General features: G+C 46.0%; 1 protein-coding gene across 1 annotated transcript in view; it reads right to left on the bottom strand.

The window, feature by feature from the left end:
• Positions 1-22,270, bottom strand: part of LOC126292034 (hexosaminidase D-like) — a 363,487-nt gene that overhangs the window by 32,210 nt on the left and 309,007 nt on the right. Inside the window, exons 7-8 of the mRNA XM_049985827.1 lie at positions 14,408-14,660; positions 2,172-2,450 (exon numbers count right to left, since the gene is read on the bottom strand). Of these exons, the coding sequence (XP_049841784.1) occupies positions 2,172-2,450; positions 14,408-14,660 (532 nt within the window). The remainder of the gene's footprint in view (positions 1-2,171; positions 2,451-14,407; positions 14,661-22,270) is intronic.

Here is a 22,270-nt window from a genome sequence, read left to right as displayed (position 1 = left end):
GCATTCAGGTTAATGGATCCCACTGTCATATGCTATTGTCATGTGAGGAAATGATGTTCACGCTAATGAGTAATCGAACCATAGCTCCACAGTGGATGTGGGTTTGATGTCCCAGCAGTCTACTCAGTGAGCTACGACGGCTGGTACAGTAGTGTGGGGTGATACATGATCGTCTATACAGTCTGATGTGCTCCATTATATGACAGCATTGCGAGGTCCTGTTTTACATACATATGTTTTCAAAATTTACCCAACCTGATTTTGCTAAATAAACTTTTGTCTTGAATCTGGATGGGGATAGGCGTGTTATTCATCCTTCATACTGTATAGTGATTTCTGTCTTGTCTATTTTAGTGGCAGTGATGCCAACCTTGGATGTGGTTCAGTTTAAGTGAAAACTAATCGATGTACACTACTGGCCATTAAAATTGCAACACCACGAAGATGATGCGTTACAAACGCGAAATTTAACCGACAGGAAGAAGACGCTGTGATATGCAAATTATTAGCTTTTCAGAGCATTCACACAACGTGCTGACATGAAGAAAATTTCCAACCAATTTGCCATACACAAACAGCAGTTCACCGGCGTCGCCTGATGAATCGTTGTTGTGCGGCCTCGTGTAAGGAGGAGAATTGAGTACCATCACGTTTCCGACTTTGATAAAGGTCGGATTGTAGGCTATCTCGATTGCGGTTTATCGTATCGCGACATTGCTGGTCGCGTTGGTCGAGATCCTATGACTGTTAGCAAAATATGGAATTGGTGGGTTCAGGAGGGTAATACGGCACGCCGTGCTGGATCCCAACAGTCTGGTATCACTAGCAGTCGAGATGACAGGCATCTTACCCGCATGGCTGTAGCGGATCGTGCAGACTCGATCCTCGAGTCAACAGATGGGGACGTTTGCCAGACAACAACCATATGTACGAACAGTTCGACGACCTTTGCAGCAGCATGGACTATCAGTTCGGAGACCATGTCTGCAGTTACCCTTGACGCATCATTATAGACAGGAGCGCAAGAGATTGTGCACTCGACGACGAACCTGGGTGCACGAATGGCAAAACCTAATTTTTTCGGATGAATCCAGGTTCGGTTTGCATGATGCCGGCCGTATCCGTGTTTTGGCGACATCGCGGTGAACGCACATTGGAAGCGTGTTTTCGTCATCGCCATACTGGCGTTTCACCCGGCTTGATGCTATATGGTACCATTGATTACCTCTTGTTCGCATTGACGGCACTTTGAACAGTGGACGTTACATTTCAGACGTGTTACGACCTGTGGCTCTACCCTTCATTCGATCCCTGCGAAAACCTACATTTCAGCATGATAATGCAAGATCGCATGTTGCAGGTCCTGTACGGGCATTTCTGGATACAAAAAACGTTCGACTGCTGCCCTGGGCAGCACATTCTCCAGATCTCTCACCAATTGAAAACGTCTGGTCAGTGGTGGCGGCGCAACTGGCTCGTCACAATACGCCTGTCGCTACTTCTGATGAACTGTGGTATCGTGTTGAAGCTGCTTGGGTAGCTGCAACTGTACAGGCCATCCAAGCTCTGTTTGACTCAATGCCCAGGCGTATCAAGACCGTTATTACGGCCAGAGGTGGTTGTTCTGGGTACTGATTTCTCAGGATCTGCACCCAATTTGGGTGGAAATGTAATCACATGTCAGTTCCAGTACCATATATTTGTCCAATGAATACCCGTTTATCATCTGCATGGTATAGCAATTTTAATGGCCAGTAGTGTATATTAGAAACAGTAAATGACACAAGACAGAACCCTGTGGTGCTCCACCCCAGACAGCACAATACAGTACTGTCTCACAAGTTGCGACATCGCCGCGAAAAAACACAGTGACCCGTATATGTAATAAGTTTCTTTTAATTTACGTCTATGGTCACAATCTTTTCTGTTTAACAGATTACCGGTTTCGGTCTTTAATGATTATCATCAGCATTAGTAGTTCGCTTTTATGAGATAGATCAGATGATGGTCATTAAAGACCGAAACCAGGTAATCTGTTAAACAGAAAGGATTGTGACCATAGACGTAAATTAAAGGAAACTTGTAGTACTGTCTGTTCGGTGTACAGGAAAGTGACGCACGCTGCTTTCTTCAGGCACGGTGAAGGAGGTGTCGGCGGCAGCGGTGCCAACCTTGGCGAGCAGGTCCCCGCGCGCGGCCCTGGGCCCCTGGCGCTCCGCCTCGTCGACGACGAGCAGCGCGAGCAGCAGCGACGGCAGCGCCACGGGCAGCGTCTCACAGAGCGCCGCGAAGTGGTCGTAGCGCGACCAGCCCGTCAGCACGACCCCGCGAAACGCCGGCGTGTCCACCTCGGAGCCGGGCACCCCGCCCGACACCAGCCGCATCCACGCCGCGTGGTTGGCAGCCGTGCGACGCAAGTCGGGCGCCAGCGCCGTCTCACCGGACGCCCCCTGGCGGCACAACACTCCTGGTCTCACCGCACTGCCACCACTGTCCGACGAGTCTGTTTTGTACTTCAAAAACGCATAGGGTGACAATTAGTGAACAATATGAAATAAAGAGTGAGATTTTCACTCTGCAGCGGAGTGTGCGCTGATATGAAACTTCTTGGCAGATTAAAACTGTGTGCCGGACCGAGACTGGAACCCGCGACCTTTGCATTTTGCGGACAAGTACGCTACCATCTGAGCTACCCAAATACGACTCAGGACCCGTCCCCACAGCTTCAGTTCTGCCAGTACCTCGTCTACGAAGTTTGGAAGGTAGGAGACCAGCTCGGAGAGCTCGAAAAAGTAGAAAAAATTGGAAGAGGTATCCGAATAAAAACAACAGAAGCGAAAAGCAGTAGCCAAACAATACAGATTAAGATCTAATACAGAACTATATCTGAAAGTTTAAAAGTTAATAGATATAATGACATGAAGGAAAATCCTGCGAACATACATCTAGTTTAAATAATGACCACATAACTAACGAATCCCTGGTTAACCAAGCAACTGGAAACTGAAAACCACATGGTTAAGAAAAGCACACTCTGCAGCGGAGTGTGCGCTGATATGAAACATCCTGGCAGATTCTAACTGTGTGCGGGACCGAGGCTCGAACTCGGGACATTTGCCCTTAGCGAGCAAGTGCTCTACCATTTGAGCTACCCAACCACGACTCACGACTCGTCCCCACAGCTTCAGTTCTGCCAGTACCTCGTCTGCCAAGTTTGGAAGGTAGGAGACCAGCTCGGAGAGCTCGAAAAAGTAGAAAAAATTGGAAGAGGTACCCGAATAAAAACAACAGAAGCGAAAAGCAGTAGCGAAACAATACAGATTAAGATCTAATACAGAACTATGTCTGAAAGTTTAAAAGTTAACAGATGTAATGAGATGAAGGAAAAAATGGTTCAAATGGCTCTGAGCACTATGGGACTCAACATCTGAGGTCATAAGTCCCCTAGAACTTAGAACTACTTAAAGCTAACTAACCTAAGGACATCACACACACCCATGCCCGAGGCAGGATTCGAACCTGCGACCGTAGCAGCCCCGCGGTTCCGGACTGCAGCGCCAAAACCGCACGGCCACCGCGGCCGGCGAGATGAAGGAAAATCCTGTGAACATGCGTGTAGGTTAAATAATAACCACATAACTAAACGAATCCTTGGTTAAGTAAGCAACTGGAAATTGTAAACCACATGGCTAAGAAAACCGCACTCTGCAGCGGAGTGTGCGCTGATATGAAACTTCCTGGCAGATTAAAACTATGTGCCGGACCGAGACTCGAACTCAGGACCTTTGCCTTTTGCGGACAAGTGCTCTACCAACTGAGCTACCCAACCACGACTCACGCCCCGTCCTCACAGCTTCAATTATGCCAGTACCTCGTCTGCGAAGTTTGGAAGGTAGGAGACAAGGTACTGGAAGTTCGGAGTGCTCGAAAAAGTAGAAAAAAATTGGAAGAGGAACTCTAAGAAAAATAACAGAACCGAAAGCAGCAGTGAAAAAACACAGATTAAAATCTAAAGTGTGCAAATTTAGAAGTTAACAGATTTAATGAGTTGCAGGAAAATCCTGTGAACATACATGTAGGTTAAATAATGACAACATAACTAAACGAATCCTTGTTTAACTAAGCAACTGGAAATTGATAACCACATGGCTAAGAGAAGTAGGAAAAAAAGTAGAAAATGTGAAAGGCCACATGCACCCAATAAGAAACAGCAGGCTCTCAAGATGGGGTAAAAATCAAGACCCGGAAGAGCACAAGAAGAGAAAGAACAATATTCTCGAAGAACCAGCGAAGTGTTAACTCAAAGACTTTACCGCATTCTCGGCTAATTCGAAATAAAAAATATTGACCAGTTGCGAGTAGGAATAGTGTAGTGAGGGTTTCGCACACAGTAAATTATGTTTATACACGGTCCACCCATACTGGTAATCGAGAATCTCGAAGATTTTTGCCTGTAATCGTCATTGATACTGGCAACATATAGATCCCAGGCATTCCACGACTTTCCAGAAAGTTTTAATTTGAGTTTTAAGTCGGATGGCAAGTGACAAACAAAAGGTTTTTTCCATGAGAAGTAATTGTTAATTAACGATTTTCGGATTTTTTTTCTTTGGTTGTACTGCTAAACCTTGACTCTTGGCATATTTCGTGATTCGACGTCAACAAGGAGTACCCTATAGGTTTTGATGACTGAGTTTGCCACTATTAACATATACGACGTAAATGACCATATAATTTGGGTGCATTTGCATAAAAGATTACATGTATGACATCGCCAAGGTGCCATACACCTGAATATGTGACATAAATTTCAAATTGATATGGCTACCCGTTCCTAAGAGAAAGTGATCGAAAGAGACGGATGTCAAATACACATTTCTTTTTTCGTGTGATGTAACTACAAATTAACATTTTCCAGATTTTTTTGCATTGGTTGTTTTGTGAAATCTTACTTCTTGTCAAATGCCATGATTCTAGGTCAATGAGAAGTAAGCCTCTTGTACAGGTTTTGATGAGTGAGTTTGCGAGTATCAAAATATCTTACACAATTGCCCATATCTCTTGATTTACATTAGCTTAGCACCTTAAAATTTTTGCACCACTAAGGGACCGTAAATTTTAGTGCTGTGCTGTGGCTGGGAATCAGGTCTTCTTGCTTACTAGGCATCTCGGCCGAAGCAAAAATTTTAATTCACTTGTTCAGATTCCAACGTTATCGTAGATAGAGACCTAAATGTCTCGGGGAAAATTTAATTTAAGATCTGTACGATCACATGTAGTACAGCACTTTCCCATTACGTCCAATGCTGGGCTGCTATTCCAATATCGGAGAGCCGTGGTAATAGTTACAATATAAGGGGAGATTTGGAGTTCGTGTTGCGGAGGGTATTCGACTTGGGTAATTCGTGCAGGTACGTTGACCATAGGTTGTAATGGTCAGCATATCTGCGTAGTAAGCAAGAAGATTCGGGTTCAAGTCCCGGCCGCAGCACGAATTTTAATTCACTTCTTCAGCTTCCAATGTTATCGTAAAAATCTTTCTATACTAAATTTCCAGACATAGAGCACTTGAAGAAATTTGTGGTACGAATAGTAAAATTTCTCATGTCCCATGCAGGGTGTCAATTGCAATGGGCTTCGATGTAACTGATCAAAGAGCATGGAGACCGTAAATATTACTGCGAAGTACGTTGGTTAAGTCGACGGGGCATGCCTGGAACGATTTTTCGATTAAAACTAACTGCTGAATTTATGAGGGAAACAGGAGTGCAGGAACGAGAATGAGAACATTCTGAATGGGTTGCCGACCTCGCGTTTTACTTGGACCTGGCTGCACTCTGTCCACATTAAGACACTGGAAGGTGTTTCACGTTGCTTTCCTCAGGTAATTTCCACGTACCCATAACGAAGTTGCCAAAGTACTACAATACAATGCGTAAAAGACATTTTTTTCGATTATGAAACAAAAATAAGTCACGATTAGGAGGCAATCTGAGTGTGAAATTCTCTGAAATTGTCTACCCCCGTCCATACCCGACAGTTTGTACCAAATACCACTTCATGCTTTTAGAGAGCCAAGAATAATTCAATAATACCGAATTTGAAACTTCCTGGCAGATTAAAACTGTGTGCTGGACCGAGACTCGAACTCGGGACATTTGCCTACTGGCGGAGTACAACTGTGAGGTAGGCGTGAGTCATGGTTAGGTAGCTCAGATGGTAGAGCACTTGCCCACGAAAGGCAAGGGTCCCGAATTCGAGTCTCGGTCCGGTACACAGTTTTAATCTCCCAGAAGTTTCATATCAGCGCACACTCCACTGCAGAGTGAACATCTCATTCTGAATAACGAATTTTTTGAGAAACGACAAATATACATCAAGTACAACTGCATCACCATTTAACCCTGAAGCATTCACGTGAATTTCGGTTAAATTATTGGTCGCCTGGGTGACAGCTGCCCCCCCCCCCCCCCCGTAATTTCGAAGATTAACAATCATGAAGCAAAATAGAGTGAATACTTGGACAACTAAAGGCAGAGTCGGCATGTAATACGATGAACCTTTACCCCTGTTGTAAACTTTACAAATCTGAGATGTTTGACAAGCGATGACATCACGTGGATTGAAGTTGTCTAGCCCTTTTACTGTATCGACTTTTGGTCCACGTACATGAGCAACGGTGACCCAGCCGTTTCCGTGTTCACTCGTATCCTTGTTAGTGAGAGTGAAGTTCAAAACTCCACCGCCAAATACCCATGGCCCAGGCAAGATGTTTCTGTCGCCTTCGTAATTATTGGTAGTAATAGAAATGTTGCCTATTGCTTTAAAACCTGTAAGACGCGAACGCCTATTCATCCTAAAATAACGCGGCATAACTAATCGGTCTCGATGTTGCTGCACTTGCGGCTGCTCGACAACTGACGCCGTCTTTCCAGATTCATTACTTACACAGCCGCCAGTTATCAAACCTCAGCTTCCGGACTGCGGCGCTATGGCAGCGGAAGCAGAACGGTGGTGACCGGAAATGATTTTTCGTGGCCGGCCGCCTTGTTAAAACTACAGGCGGCCTGGCGCGGCACATAGGCAACCAGCTACAACGCTTTCGATACGAGACTTTCGCCCATATGAACAAATACACTACTGGCCATTAAAATTGCTACACCACGAGGATGACGTGCTACAGATGCTAAATTTGACAGGAAGATGTTGCGATATGCAAATCATTAGCTTTCAAGGTCATTCACACAAGGTTGGCGCCGGTGGCGACACCTACAACGTGCTGACATGAGCAAAGTTTTCGACCGATTTCTCATACACAAACAGCAGTTGACCGGCGTTGCCTCGTGAAACGTTGTTGTGATGCCTCGTGTAAGGAGGAGAAATGTGTACCATCACGTTTCCGACTTTGATAAAGGTCGGATTGTAGCCGATCGCGATTGCGGTTTATCGTATCGCGACATTGCTGGTCGTGTTGGTCGAGATCCAATGATTGTTAGCGGAATATGGAATCGATGGGTTCAGGAGGGTAACGCGGAACGCCGTGCCGGATCCCAACGGCCTCGTGTCACTAGCATTCGAGGTGACAGGCATCTTATCCGCATGGCTGTAGCGGATCGTGCAGCCACGTCTCGATCCCTCAGTCAACAGATGAGGTCATTTGGAAGACAACAACCATCTGCACGAACAGTTCGACGACTTTTGCAGCAGCATGGACTATCAGCTCGGAGACCATGGCTGCAGTTACCCTTGACGCTGCATCACAGACAGGAGCGCCCGCGATGGTGTACTCAACGACGAACCTGAGTGCACGAAAGACAAAACGTCAATTTTTCTAATGAATCCAGGTTCTGTTTTCAGCATCATGATGGAAGCATCTGTGTTTTGTGGCATCGCGGTGAATGCACATTGGAAGCGTGTATTGGTCATCGCCATACTGGCGTATCACCCGGCGTGATGATATGGGGTGCCATTGGTCACACATCTCAGTCACCTCTGTTTCGCATTGACGGCCCTTTGAACAGTGGACGTGTTACCACCCGTGGCGCTACCCTTCATTCGATCCCTGTGAAACCCTACATTTAAGCAGGATAATGCACGGCCGCATGTTGCCGGTCCTATACGAGCCTTTCTGGATACAGTAAACGTTCGACTGCTGCCCTGGCCAGCACATTGTCCAGATCTCTCACCAATTGAAAACGTCTTGTCAATGGCGGCCGAGCAACTGGCTCGTCACAATACGCCAGTCACTACTTTTGATGAACTGTGGTATCGTGTTGAAGCTGCATGGGCAGATGTACATGTACACGCCATCCAGGCTCTGTTTGACTCAATGCCCAGGCGCATCAAGTCCGTTATTACGGCCAGAGGTGGTTGTTCTGCGTACTGTTTTCTCAGGGCCTTTGCACCCAAATTGCGTGAAAATGTAATCTCTTGTCAGTTCTAGTATAATGTATTTGTACAATGAATACCCATTTTTCATCCCCATTTCTACTTGGTGTAGCAATTTTAATGGCCAGTTGTGTATCATTTCAGTGCACATTAATCAAGCTACTGACAGTATCGTCCTTCAAATGATCAGAGGAAGTACACTAATCGCTTCTGCTTCCTGGTTGATATGTCCTACAATCTGCCAATGTCATAATATTTTTTCCTTCCTTTTCTGTAACAGCGTGTTTACAGTCTCTTCCATTCCAAGCAATGAAAGTCCATACCTCCTGATCTTCATAAAAGCCTGTGGTGCTTCATATCTCCTTTCTGTTTGGGGCTTTATAATTCTCACGCAAGAAGTTCTTTTCTCTGCTTTATCTTCATTTTTACTGAATAACACACTGAAAAATAAATAACTTACCTATCGAAATAGAAACGCAAATGGTAATCCCAATGATTGCGTGGGTGACAACTGTCAGCCGGAGCAGACAATGCGGATAAACTTATTTTTGCACTTCCTCACAACAGTAGATTCAAGCAAGAGTGGTGAAATCTATCCCAAAGCCAGAACATTATGACCACCGATCTATTGTCGATACAAACCCATCCAGACGATAGCAGAGCCACCTCGCGAGGAATGACTGTTAGTCATAAACCCCCACAGCGCACGTAGTATCAGTGAACGAGCAGTCTGTGTGTAGAATGGGGAAGGCATGCAGTGTATCAGATTGTGATAGTCTGGAGGGTTTGCGCGAACATTTTGGAAACTGCACGACTTAGCGTATGTTCGAGGAGTGCTGTGGTGAGTGTCTGCAGCACGAGGCGAAACCAAGGTGAAGCCATGTCCACACGTCGAGTGTTTGGACGGCCACCTCTCATTACAGGTGTCAGATATCGTGGACTGGGCAGACTGATAAAACAGGCCAGGCGACGAACTGTGGCGGAACTAACATCAGACTTTAATGTTGGCAGGGTGCAAGTGTGTCTGAACACATAGGGCACTGTACACTCCTAACGGTGTTCCTGCACCGCTGATGACCATGTTAAAATGTTAACACAACGGCGTCAGCAACTATGATTGAAATGGGCACGTGAGCACTGGTACTGGACGCTGGTGCACTGGCAAAACGTTGCATGGTCTGATGAATTCTCATACCTTGTTCATCGTGCCGCTAGGAGGAGGCAATACCTTGACACATGTATCGCAGGATGCAGAGAAGCTGGTGGCGGTTCCATTATGCTCTGGGGAACATTCACATGCACATACCTGGGTCCAGTGGAGCTCATGCAAGGCACCATGATGGCCAAGGAGTTTCAGACCAGACCAGGTGTAAGGTGTCAGGCAAATCCAACATCTTCCATGAAAACCCTGACATGATAAGCAAATCCAGTAGTATGTCACATAGCTCCGAATAAATCGTGACATTAAATTAACCAAAGTAATACGAGTAACGAGTGAGCCAATGGAACACCACAGACTAACACAAGAATGCCTAAATGCATGTCATGCCTTCCCACCGTGAGACAGACGCAGTTTCGAGAGGAAAAACGAGAACAGAAGCTGAGAGCAGAAGCGTGTTAAGCTGACAGCGCTACGATAAGGGACGGGCACCCACGTCGCCAGCTAACCGCTAGATCCACCCCTCAGCCCATGTTAAAAGATAGAGCCCTCCAGAAGAACAGTATAGATCTTACAATAACGCTAAAAGGACCACACCAGCTGCAGGTTTTAGCGTGAGACTTTTTCGCATCTCTGTTACGTTGCAAACTTTAAAAACATTGCCCCACCACGAAAAGTATAACGTTTCTCATTGGATACGCAGAATTTTCGTAGTCGAAGCTTAAGGTTAACATTGAGACCCGGATTGGTCAGATGAAAATACAGCCAGATAGTTTTTCTTATACCAACTTCGGTAAATTGTAGTAAGGAGAAGTTAGGAAGAGAGTTACTTGCGAGACGGCGAGGTGATTCCGAGCTGTGCTGCCCGCCGTCCCCTGATGAACACCGACAAGGTAATGAACGCATGCGATGCCGCATAACAGCGCATAAAGCTTCACTCAGAACTGCAGAAGTCTCATCTGTTACACCCCCTTTTTGCGTAATACTAGAGTCGATCGTCAATTAATGCTCATAGTGTTCACATTTGCCACTTGAAGTAAAAATCTGGAACGATGATTTTTCTGTTATATAGTCATTGAGAAGCCACATCAGCCACTGTAATTTACTACAAGTTAGATAAGTAATTAAAGATAATTGAGGGTCACAGTAGACCAGTTTGATAGTTTTCTCTTTTGTGAAACTTAATGTAAACCTAGATTATAGAGGTGATATGGCATAAGTCATCCTTCGAACCATTGTAGAACTTGGAAACCCATTCAGGGAATATTTGTTCACATTTTTGTTGAACACAGTTGGTTTTTACCATCCTGTATTAAAACATTGCCTTTTATCAATAGTGGAATTTATAAACAATGTTTTGGGAGTAGAATAAAATTACCAATGGTAAAATTAACTGCTTTTTCGACGTTATTTTACCAGCTAACTAAAAATAGGATAGCCTTGAACCCCTTCCACTAAATTTAGTTAGTATTAAGATTCTTTTACAGGTAGTGCAGTGGAACTGATGCTGAACTCATTAAGTGTTTGGTTATATCATCGCTAGTCTCACTGAACTCTTCTAAATTCTACATGTCATGTGTGGTCTGGCATCTCTTTACCAGCAACAGGTCCTAGGTTCAAACTAGTCAATTCCCTAAAAAACACCACACAGAATGTTTAGACAGGTACACCCATTCGTGACTATTATGTTTCCTGACACGAGTGGCATTTATCAAGAAGGTATATCGCTATGTCATAAGGCCATGCATGCGATGGAGTGGTTTGAGGAACACAGTGATGAGCTCCAGTTGATGTGCTGATAACGCAACTTGCCAGATCTGAATCGTATCAAACATACCTGGGATGTGATTGAACGTGGCCTCAGAGGTCTTCGCCTATTGCCAGGAATTTACTGGAATTAGATTTGTGTATGCAGAAATGGTGCCAACTCCCTCCAGTGACCAATAGAGGCCTCATTGTTTCAGTGCCACAACGTGTCGCTGCTGTGTTCCATGCCAAAGGTGGTGTACCGGATAGTGGGTAGGTGGTCATAACGTTCTGGCTGATCTGTGTTCGCCGGCAACTGTGGCCGAGCGGTTCTAGGCGTTTCAGTCAGGAACCGCTGCTGCTGTGGTCGCAGTTTCGAATCCTCGCTCGGGCATGGATGTGCGTGATGTCCTTAAGTTAGTTACCTTAAACTAGTTCTTTGTGTAGGGGACTGATGACCTCAGATGTTAACCTTCATGCGCTCGCGCTAGAAATAGTCACGTGAGCGTCGTGCAGGCGGTCGGCCAACTGCCCAAGGGTTTTCATCAGTCTCTTGAGGTTTTCCGTTTTTAAAGGTCATATTTTCATAAAATATTGACATAGGATATCTCACATAATATTGCAAACACATTTGTAATCAAAATTATTTATTTAACAATAAAATATCCAATGGAATACAAAAAGGAAGCCAAATACCCAAATGAAATATAAGAAAATTTTTTTAATTGTAATGTTTTGGGACTACATAATGTAATACTTAAGACTAGAACTATTCACTGTCTTAACTCGTCACAAGAAAAGCTAATTTTGCTTTGAAAAAAGAATGTTTGATTGCAAACGTCACAAACATTTCTGTCAGATGAAAAATGCTGATCAGTCTGTATGCATTTCATCTTCGTTTTGAGGCTGACAACATGTAACTGTCGTGGTTGAATGTCATAGACAGACGTTTCTTCCACATTCACCGCATTCTCGCTTTGTTTTTATATTCTTTTTTGAGCCACACAAATAACATATGCCTCTCCTTGTAGGGGTTGATACATCTGGATAAACTACGTCACTCTCTCTGCAATTTTCCAAAAATACTAACAAATTTTTGGTGAGTGCTTCAATTGAGCTCTTTCTTTCAGGTTTTCGCTCATCAGTTCCAAAGATAACGCATGTAAGAATTGTCTTCTCCTCTTTTTTATTTCATATTACCTGTGTTGAATTGAAAAATGCGTAACGAATTTATTCCTCTCAAGTCAAGTAAGCGGAAAACTATACATGCTGGCCACCTTTGTGTTATTCTTGATGTAGAAATTGTGGAGCACATGCACATTCCCCAGAGAATTGGAAGAGTCTATAAAATTGAGGAATTATAGGTAAATTACAAAAAGAAATACTTAATTTCCGAAGTAGACGAGTAGAACAAAGTCTTGTAAGCGCCCGCAAGGCGGTAACTGACCGTGTTTGTAAGTGCCGTAAGCGCTCGCAAGGCGGTAAACTGACCGCCAAACGTGTCCGAACCTATTTGAACTTGTCCTGAGAGGCACAGAGGTGTGACTTGGACGAACTTTGAGCAGAATCTGTCGGAAAAAGGTGCAACTAGAGAATACATGTCCCTCCCGCCGCCTCGCTACCTTTGTGGAGTAAGTATGGCCCGAAATTGTAAAAAGGCGGTCACTTCACCGCCCGCGCGAGCGCCTGAAGGTTAAGTCCCATAGTTCTTAGACCCATTTGAAACATTTTTGATTTGTGTATACAAATTGACATGTGTGGACAACCTGTAAGGGTGAGAACATGACAAAACGAAAATTGTTGGGTGACATGTAACCCCTGCGACTGCTGAAGGGTTAAACACAGCATGTTTGTGGTGTCCCCATAGTGTGGGGATATATGCCAGCCAAGCTAAGAGCACTAGGGCCTGCGCATGGCTCACGAGCCGCGTTCTGGGCCGCCCCTGCTGCTAGGCTTCCATTTTCACCGACTGAAGTACAGAACCCTAAAAAATGGCAAGTGAGGACTGACATATCGACACCATTAGAGATTGATGAAGGTTTCTCAGGTCTCCAGCCGGGTGGTAGCGTTCATATCTCGCGACGTTTCGGGAAGTGTCATACTACCCATCTTCTGGCGAAGTGTCGAGATTCGAGGAGAACGGCTATTTATATGCGCGGGCAGCCTCCTCCACTAGACCTCGGGTGGCTGCAGTGGACCAGCGGCGTGCACGCGGTGGTGGGGATGGTGGTCGCCCCCGGTGGCCGCGTTGGGTCTCGGTGTAAGCATTCTGTCTGCGTCCGCGGCGGAGGACATTGACGGACGCGCTCCCCTCAGATTGCCGCTATCGCTTGGTTCCGTGCTGCGCTGAGTTGGTATCCCTTGTCTGTTGACCAGATTCCCGTGAAGATCAAAACTGTTCTCCGACCACCACTGAAGATTAGGGACCTCCTAGGTTCTGCCAAAGATGCGCTGAACCTTAAGACACCAGGGGTATACAGTATACCATGCGAATGCGGAAAGCAGTACATTGGGCAAACACAGTGCTGCATATCTAAACGCTGCAAAGAACATATCAGATGTGTGTGACTAGGCCACAAAGAAAAATCATCCATAGCAGAACACACTTTCATCTTCGAAAACACGAAGGTACTGCGCCGAGCATCTGGCTTTTGGGAAAGCGTGTTCTTTTCTGGTCAACAGAGACGAGGAATACCAACTCAGCGCAGCATGGAACCCGGCGATAGCGGCAATCCGTTGGGAGCGCGCTCGTCAATTTCCTCCGCCGCGGACGCAGACAGAATGCTGACACCGAGAACCGAATGCGGCCGCTGGAGGCGACCGCCATCCCCATCAACGCGCGCACGTCGCTGGTCCACTGCAGCCACACGAGGTCTAGTGGAGGGGGGTGACCGCGCATGTAAATAGCCCACTCTCCGCGAAGATGGGTAGTATGGCACTTCCCGAAACGTCGCGAGATATCAACGCTACCGGCCGGCTGGAGACCTGAGAAACCTTCATCAATAGTTTACGCCGGGAAAGCCTACAGTCACATACCATTAGAGATGGTCACCTTTTGAGTACCCCTCGCACAGTGTCAGTGCAGGGTGAGAGTGGGTTGCTGGAGCAGCTCACCTTGAAGGCGGAGGCGACCCACACCTGCCGGAAGGACCTGGCGTAGGCGTGCCAGGCGAAGCGCGGCACCTGCGCCGCCACGTCGGCGCCGTACGCCCACACGACGGGCTGCACCAGCCGGCCCAGCCCCGACGCCGCCACGTGAGCCGGCGGCCACCGCCTCAGCATGTCATCCCACACCAGCGCCACCGCCGCCGGCCGCAGCGCCCGCACCGCCTCCACAACGGCCGAGACGTGCCGCGAGAACAGCTGCCTGCCGCACACAACACACACACTGCTGACTGCTCGCTCCCCTGCACGACCAAACCACAGCCTCTAAAGTCTGTCACATTCTGCTCGTACATTCCAACCATTTATTGTTTTCTATACACTGCCTCACCAAAAGTATGAGGCCAATTCAAAAAGTAACAGTATTAAATGCAGTTACATCTACATCTACATTTATACTCCGCAAGCCACCCAACGGTGTGTGGCGGAGGGCACTTTGCGTGCCACTGTCATTACCTCACTTTTCTGTTCCAGTCGCGTATGGTTCGCGGGAAGAACGACAACCGGAAAGCATCCGTGTTCACTCGATTCTCTCTAATTTTACATTCGTGATCTCCTCGGGAGGTATAAGCAGGGGGAAGCAATATATTCGATACCTCATCCAGAAACGCACCCACTCGAAACCTGGCGAGCAAGCTACACCGCGATGCAGAGCGCCTCTCTTGCAGAGTCTGCCACTTGAGTTTGCTAATCATCTCCGTAATGCTATCACGCTTACCAAATAACACTGTGACGAAACGCTCCGGTCTTCTTTGGATTGTCTCTATCTCCTCTGTCAACCCGACCTGGTACGGATCCCACACTGATGAGCAATACTCAAGAAATAGGTCGAACGAGAGTTTTGTAAACCACCTCCTTTGTTGATTGACTACATTTTCTAAGGACTCTCCCAATGAATCTCAATCTGGTACCTGCCTTACCAACAATTAATTTTATATGATCACTCCACTTCAAATCGTTCCACATGCATACTCCCAGATATTTTATAGAAGTAACTGCTACCAGTGTTTGTTCCGCTATCACATAATCATACAATAAAGGATCCTTCTTTCTATGTATTCGCAATACATTACATTTGTCTATGTTAAGGGTCAGTTGCCATTCCCTGCACCAAGTGTCTATCCGCTGCAGATGTTCCTGCATTTCGCTACAATTTTGTAATGCTGCAACTTCTCTGTGTACTACAGCATCATTCGCGAAAAGCATGGAACTTCTGACACTATCTACTAGGTCATTTATATATATTGTGAATGACATAGTAGATAGTGTCGGAAGTTGTATGCGGGTTTTTGCGGATGACGCGCACGGAGGCTTTCACACAGTCGTTCTTCCAGTGAACCATATGCGACTGGAACAGGAAAGGGAGGTAATGACAGTGGCAAGCAAAGTGCCCTCCGCCACACACCATTGAGTTGCTTGCGGAGTGTAAATGTAGATGTAGATGTACCTGACCAGAAGTATGAGGCCAATTAAAAAAGTAACAGTATTAAATACTGTTAACACGTCAGGCACCTGAAAGTCACGAGAAGTGACAGTTCCAGCATATGCCGACAGATGGCGTGACAAGCTGAATACGAAACAAAATGACCGCATCACTAGTTGTGAGTACTGTAGGAGAACAGCGAGCAGTAAGGCGATTTTTGTGCTAGGACGGCGTACAACGTCAACAGATCAGTAGGAAGATATTGGAAAAGTATGGAGATAGTTGCATTAATGAGACAAGAGTGTACAAGTGGGTAGATTCGTTTAAAAGTGAAAGTACATTGTAAGGTTCTCATACGGTTTCTGCTATTGTAAATAATTTACCTTTACTGATCAGGGACAAAGATGTCCCCTTCTCCTTGGGGCTCCCTCCCTCCTCGCCTCTATCCTCGTCACTTCTCCTTTCCCAGTCCTGGCGCACCCTCCACATCTCCTGGCGCTTGCTGTGCTACCGACACCCCCCTTCCTACCCCTTCTCCTCCATCTACCCCACTCCCTCCCCCATCTCTCTTTCCTCTCATCCTCTTCTCTGACCTCTCCTCCCCTGGCAGGCCCTTCAAATTTTAATGCATCTACATTGTCGCGTTTTGGCGCTCACCGTGTCTGTATCACAAGTGCAGTGTGTGTTCAATGTCGTCGTCCCATACTGTGAACAGCGTTTTTAATTGTGCTATTCGTGCTATGTTTATGTGCGCCGTCATCATCGAGAGCCATTTTAACTGTATGTGGATTTTATGTAAACGTGCCTCATCCAACTACTCCTTTTTTTACATTTTAACTCCAATTGTTTCTCCCTTCTCATGTGTACATTTCATCTTTTATCCCTGCATTTTATATATTTAATGCTCTTCTGTCTTGGCCAGGGAAATGAAATGACAATAAAAGAAAAAAGACAAAGATAAGTGAGAACAATGTAAGAATAGTGAACAAAATCCTTGATTCTGTGTCGTAGCCGACTCGTTCGCCAGACTTGACGCCTCTGGATTTTTTCTTTCGGGGATTCGTGAAAGACATTGTTTATGATACGTTCCAACTACGCCTGAAGATATGCAAGAGATAATTGTCAGATCATGTGGTTCGATAAGTGACAAAGTGATAAGACATACCACTCAGTCCATGATAAGAAGGTGGCAGCACTGCATTGATACCAATAGTGATCACTTCGAACAGCTTCTGTAAATGGACGTTCAGGCCACCTTTGTGACCTTCATTGACGTCCAAAGATATTACTGTTACACATCATTGGATTCGTGTCGATAGCCGCTATCAGAAAATAAATGTCAAATTATAGCATCTCAGTAAAAAAAACAACAAAGTTGATCGTTATATCTCTGACACGACCCCACTTACCAACAAAAAACGAACGTCATATTATGCCCCCGTTGACCCATGCAACATTTGTCCCACAAACGTTTCAGCTACTATTATACTTTCGGTGTTATTGTGGGTGGGAATAGTTAGTGACTCACCCTGTAGTTTTCAGTGAGCACGCAATTAGTTTCCTTCGGCATTTAATTGGATTTATTTTCTTAATTTCAAATTTTTCATTTGGGGACAACAGACAGTCAGTTTTGTTCAGCAGCTGAATACGTTATCCAAAGCACACGTTACAGGAGGAGAAAGTTTTCGAAATCACTGCAGTCAGTTTTCTCTCAATCAGACAAAAATTGCTAGAAAGCTTACAGTGTAAGTCACAGTTGAGCAACGCTCTGGTTGTCCCAGCAAGGCCGTTATTGACAGGAGCGTGCGACGTGCTGACGCTACGATTCGTGACAACCGGCATATTTCTGTGGAAATTTTAGCCAGGGAACTGAGCATCAGTGTCGGATCAGCTCATACCATTGTTAGTGAGGTTCTCAAGTACCGTTTTTTGTGTGCATGGAGGGCGCCTCGGATGCTCGCTGGTGAATGCTAGACGGTGTGTGTTCACGCTGCTACATAATTTTGGCGCGATATAACACAGAAGGTCACAACTTTCTAATATATAGTCACAGGAGGCGAAACGTGATGCGTCACTACGAACCAGAAAGCAAAAGATAAGTCTTAAGAATGGCGACACACGTATTCTACGTATTCTTCAGCCAAGGAAGAATTCAAGCTTCACGCCGCTTCTGGGATACGAATGGGCCGATGTTGGAGCACCATCTGCAAAGGGGTGATGCAGTGAACAGTGCCCAATACCGCGCCATGTTGAAGAATGAACAAAGGCTTCCAATACGAAGCCGCTGCAGAGGACTTGTGTCTAGGGGCGCCGTTTTTCACGACAACGCCGATCTAGCTCTTGCTGTGATTCGCAAATTGAAATTTCAAGTCGCATTGCGTCCCCCATACAGCCCTGATCTCGCTCCTTCGGATTACCCTTTGTCCGAATCCGTGAAGCAACACGACGGTTGAAAGCGGTGATGAAGTTAAAAAAAAGCACTCTTGGTTGCGGGCACAAGCGAACACCTTTTATTCGAGTGAAATACATACATAAAAAAATGTTTTGCAGCACCGCAGTTCCCAGAACTCTTCAAGATAGACGTTGACTTTTCAGAGATGTCAATAAACCCGCCCAAAGATATAAACAACCATCCATGAGCACCGCCTGTCAGTGGGAGGGGTCAGACAGCCGGTCACTTTCAGTCATTCCACCAGGGAGGAGGTACACGGCTCGTGTTGTCTGTAGTTCAAAGATGCCTAGACAGTCATTACAGCGGTTCGATCGCGTCCGCATTGTTACTTTGGGCCAGGATGGGCTCTCGACAAGGGAAGTGTCTAGGCGTCTCGGGGTGAACCAAAGCGATGTTGTTCGGACATGGAGGAGATACAGAGAGACAGGAACTGTGTGTCGATAACATACCGAGCCAGACCAAGGGCTACTACTGCAGTGGATGACCGCTACCTACGGATTATGGCACGGAGGAACCCTGACAGCAACGCCACCATGTTGAAGAATGCTTTTCGTGCAGCCACAGGACGTCGTGTTACGACTCAAACTGTGCGCAACAGGCTGCATGATGTGCAACTTCACTCCCTACGTCCATGGGGAGGTGCGTCTTTGCAACAACGACGCCATACAGCGCGGTACAGATGGGCCCACCGACATGCAGAATGGACCGCTCACGATTGTATCACGTTCTTTCACCGACGAGTGTCGCAAATGTCTTCAACCAGACATTCGTCGGAGACGTGTTTAAAGGCAACCCGATCAGGCAGAACGCCAGCGAATGTAGCAAGGTGGAGGTTCCCTGCTATTTTGGGGTGGCATTATGTGGACGTACGCCGCCTGGTGGTCATGGAAGACGCCCTAACGGCTGTACGATACGTGAATGCCATCTTCCAACAGATACTACAACCATATCGGCAGCATATTTGCGAGGCATTCGTCTTCATGGACGACAATTCGCTACCCCTTCGTGTACCTCTTGCGAATGACTTTCTTCAGGATATCGACATCGCTCAACTAGAGTGGCCAGCACGTTCTGCAGACACGAACCTTATCGAACAGATCTTGGATGTTCGAAAAGGCTGTTGATGAGTGGGACAATCTGGAACAACAGTGCCTTGATTTACTTGTGGATAGTATGTCACGACAAATACAGGCACGCATCAATGCAAGAGGCCGTGCTACTGGGTACCAGAGGTAGCGGTGTGTACAGCAGTCTGGACCACCACCTCTGAAGGTCTCACTGTTTGGTGGTACAACATGCAATGTATGGTTTTCATGAGCAATAAAAAGGGCGGAAATGATGTTTGTGTTGATCTCTACTCCAATTTTCTGACAGGTTGCGGAACACTCGGAAACGAGGTGATGCAAAACGTTTTTTGATGTGTGTATTGTCGGGATATAGGGGAGAGTGTGCCACGGACATGATATAGGATTTGGGATGAACACCATTAAAACGAATTCGTTTCTCTTTGCGGCGAGGCGCGATCTTCTGGTGAATTTTCAACGACTAACTTTTTCCTCCGAAGGCGAAAATATTTTGCTGGCGCCGACCTACAAAGTGAGAAACGGTCATCACAATGAAGCACGGGAAATCAGAGCTCTCACACAAAGATATAGGTGTTCGTCTTTCCCGTGAGGTTTTAGAGAGTGGAATAATACAGACTTATTGTGAAAGTCGTTCGGTGAACCCTCTTCCAAGCACTCGTGTACGTTTTTCGGTGCATCCATGTAGATATCGATATAGATGTAGATTTAACACACGTAGTAATCAAATAATCATTGGAAAATTTTGAGTCTCTTAGTTTAAGGAACACAAAATCAAAATACTAATAGATTAGTAAATACAAGAAAACTTAGGGCACCCACCGTTTGCTGCTTTACACGAAAACAAAAAATTACCAGTATTCTCCTACTGATACTAATTTTTTGAAACTCTGCTGAGAAATCGGCTTGTAATCGGGGTCGTACCACCATTTGGTCATTAGTAGTAGTGACTGCGAAAGGGTGAAAACCGAAGTTGAAGAACTCTATTTCTCGTGTCAATCTGGCCGTTTCCAGGTAAAGCCATATTACGTAGACGCGACAACAGATCAGCTACTTTCAATTTTTATTGTTAACTAGGAATGAATTCAGTTTTCTCCTTATATGCTTTCGCAAGTCTGTTGCGGCACGTACCGTTTTCATGTTGTAAAGGAAACGGAGTATTATACATGACTGGTATCGGACCATAAAATACTTCCAGATTACGGATGATTTCACTATGTAATGCAGCTAATGTGAGACGACGGCAGCATGAAACAACCATGTAGACAAGATGGGGCAAGTGTCACACACATCACGTACACGCATGCCACCCTACAATGTCACACGGTAACAGGTTTGTGGGGACGTAACTCCGTGGTGTCGTCCGGAACAATATCGCTGCCCTGAGGTAGCTCAACTAACCACTCTGGACCTGCAGCTAGTTCGGTCTGATCGATGTTTGTAACAACATGCTTTGTGCTTCGTGGGACAAATAAATACAAAGATGCCGTTTGCACAGTGGATTGCAGGGACAGGGGCTACTTGAATACATCACATTTCATGTTTGTGCTATTTTGTATTACAGAGATATGATGCCATCTTTGTTTTTTTTAAATGGAAGCCTATGTTAAATTTTAGCGAAACATGATGGGCTTAAAAAGACGGTTTCAAATATGCGTTTATCGTAAGATTTAGGCGAATAGTTTTTGAGACACAGATAGGTTCCAGTATCGTAATCGTCCTTCGAAGCGGCGTTGTCTAATGCGACCTTTCCTGTTGACCAATGAGGAACTTAATAGGGAAGGCATTGTTCTCCTGCTTCTCGATAACGCCGCAAGGTGACGCACGACGTAGCTGCAGAGAAGGGTATAAACGTGCTGCTGGGGTAGTGAGACATCGCATTTCCGTCACAGTTTTTTGTACACCAACGAAGACAAATTGGATATGCTTCTAGTGTATGGTGAAAGCAGAAGAAATGCTGTCAGAGCAATAAAGTGATAGCCGGCCGGTGTAACCGAGCGGTTCTAGGCGCGGCTGTATGGAACCGCGCGACCACTACGGTCGCAGGTTCGAATCCTGCCTCGGGCATAGATGTGTGTGATGTCCTTAGGTTAGTTAGGTTTAAGTAGTTCTAAGTTCTAGGGGACTGATGACCTCAGATGTTAAGCCTCATAGTGCTGAGGCAGTAAAGCGATATGGAGAGCTGTATCCTGATCGTGAGCGTCCTACGCGCCAGCTTCTTGCACGCATTTGCAAGATACTACTTAAAACGGGATCGTGGAACGCCATACAGAGGACAAGGCAGAAAACTACAACTGGCGAGGTACATGAAGAGGGCGTTCTAGCGTTGGCGCATAACGGCCCTACTGTTTCGTCGAGACGTATAACCTCGGAATGTGGTACAAGTCAGAGAAGTGTTCTACGCATATTGCGCTGGCACAGATTTCACCCGTTTCACCTCTCATTTTATCAGTCACTCTCCGGTGTGGATTTCGAAGGAATTTTGCCGGTTTGCTCAGCAGAGCCTGCAAGATGATCCAACGTTTTTTCAACGGATGCTTTTCGCCGATGAAGCGACTTTCACCAACGACGGTAATGTGAATTTGCATAATATGCGTTACTGGTCAATAGGGAACCGTCATTGGCTTCGACAGGTACAGCATCAGCAACCGTGGGTGTTAACGTGTGGTGCGGCATCGTCTGAAATGTCACTGTGGGGCCGTACGTCATTCCGGGTATACTAAATGGCAATAACTATGCCCAGTGCCTGCGAAACGTTCTGTCCATTTTGCTGGAAGAGGTACCGCTGACTACGCGTCAGTGCATGTGGTTGCAACATGACGGCTGTGCTGCTCACTCTCCCCGTGTGGCTACACAGC

This window comes from Schistocerca gregaria, chromosome 9 (genome assembly GCF_023897955.1).
Source record: "Schistocerca gregaria isolate iqSchGreg1 chromosome 9, iqSchGreg1.2, whole genome shotgun sequence".
Classification (NCBI taxonomy): domain Eukaryota; kingdom Metazoa; phylum Arthropoda; class Insecta; order Orthoptera; family Acrididae; genus Schistocerca; species Schistocerca gregaria.
The sequence above is the reverse complement of the archived record's forward strand: the minus strand, read 5'-3'. Positions and strand labels throughout refer to the sequence as shown.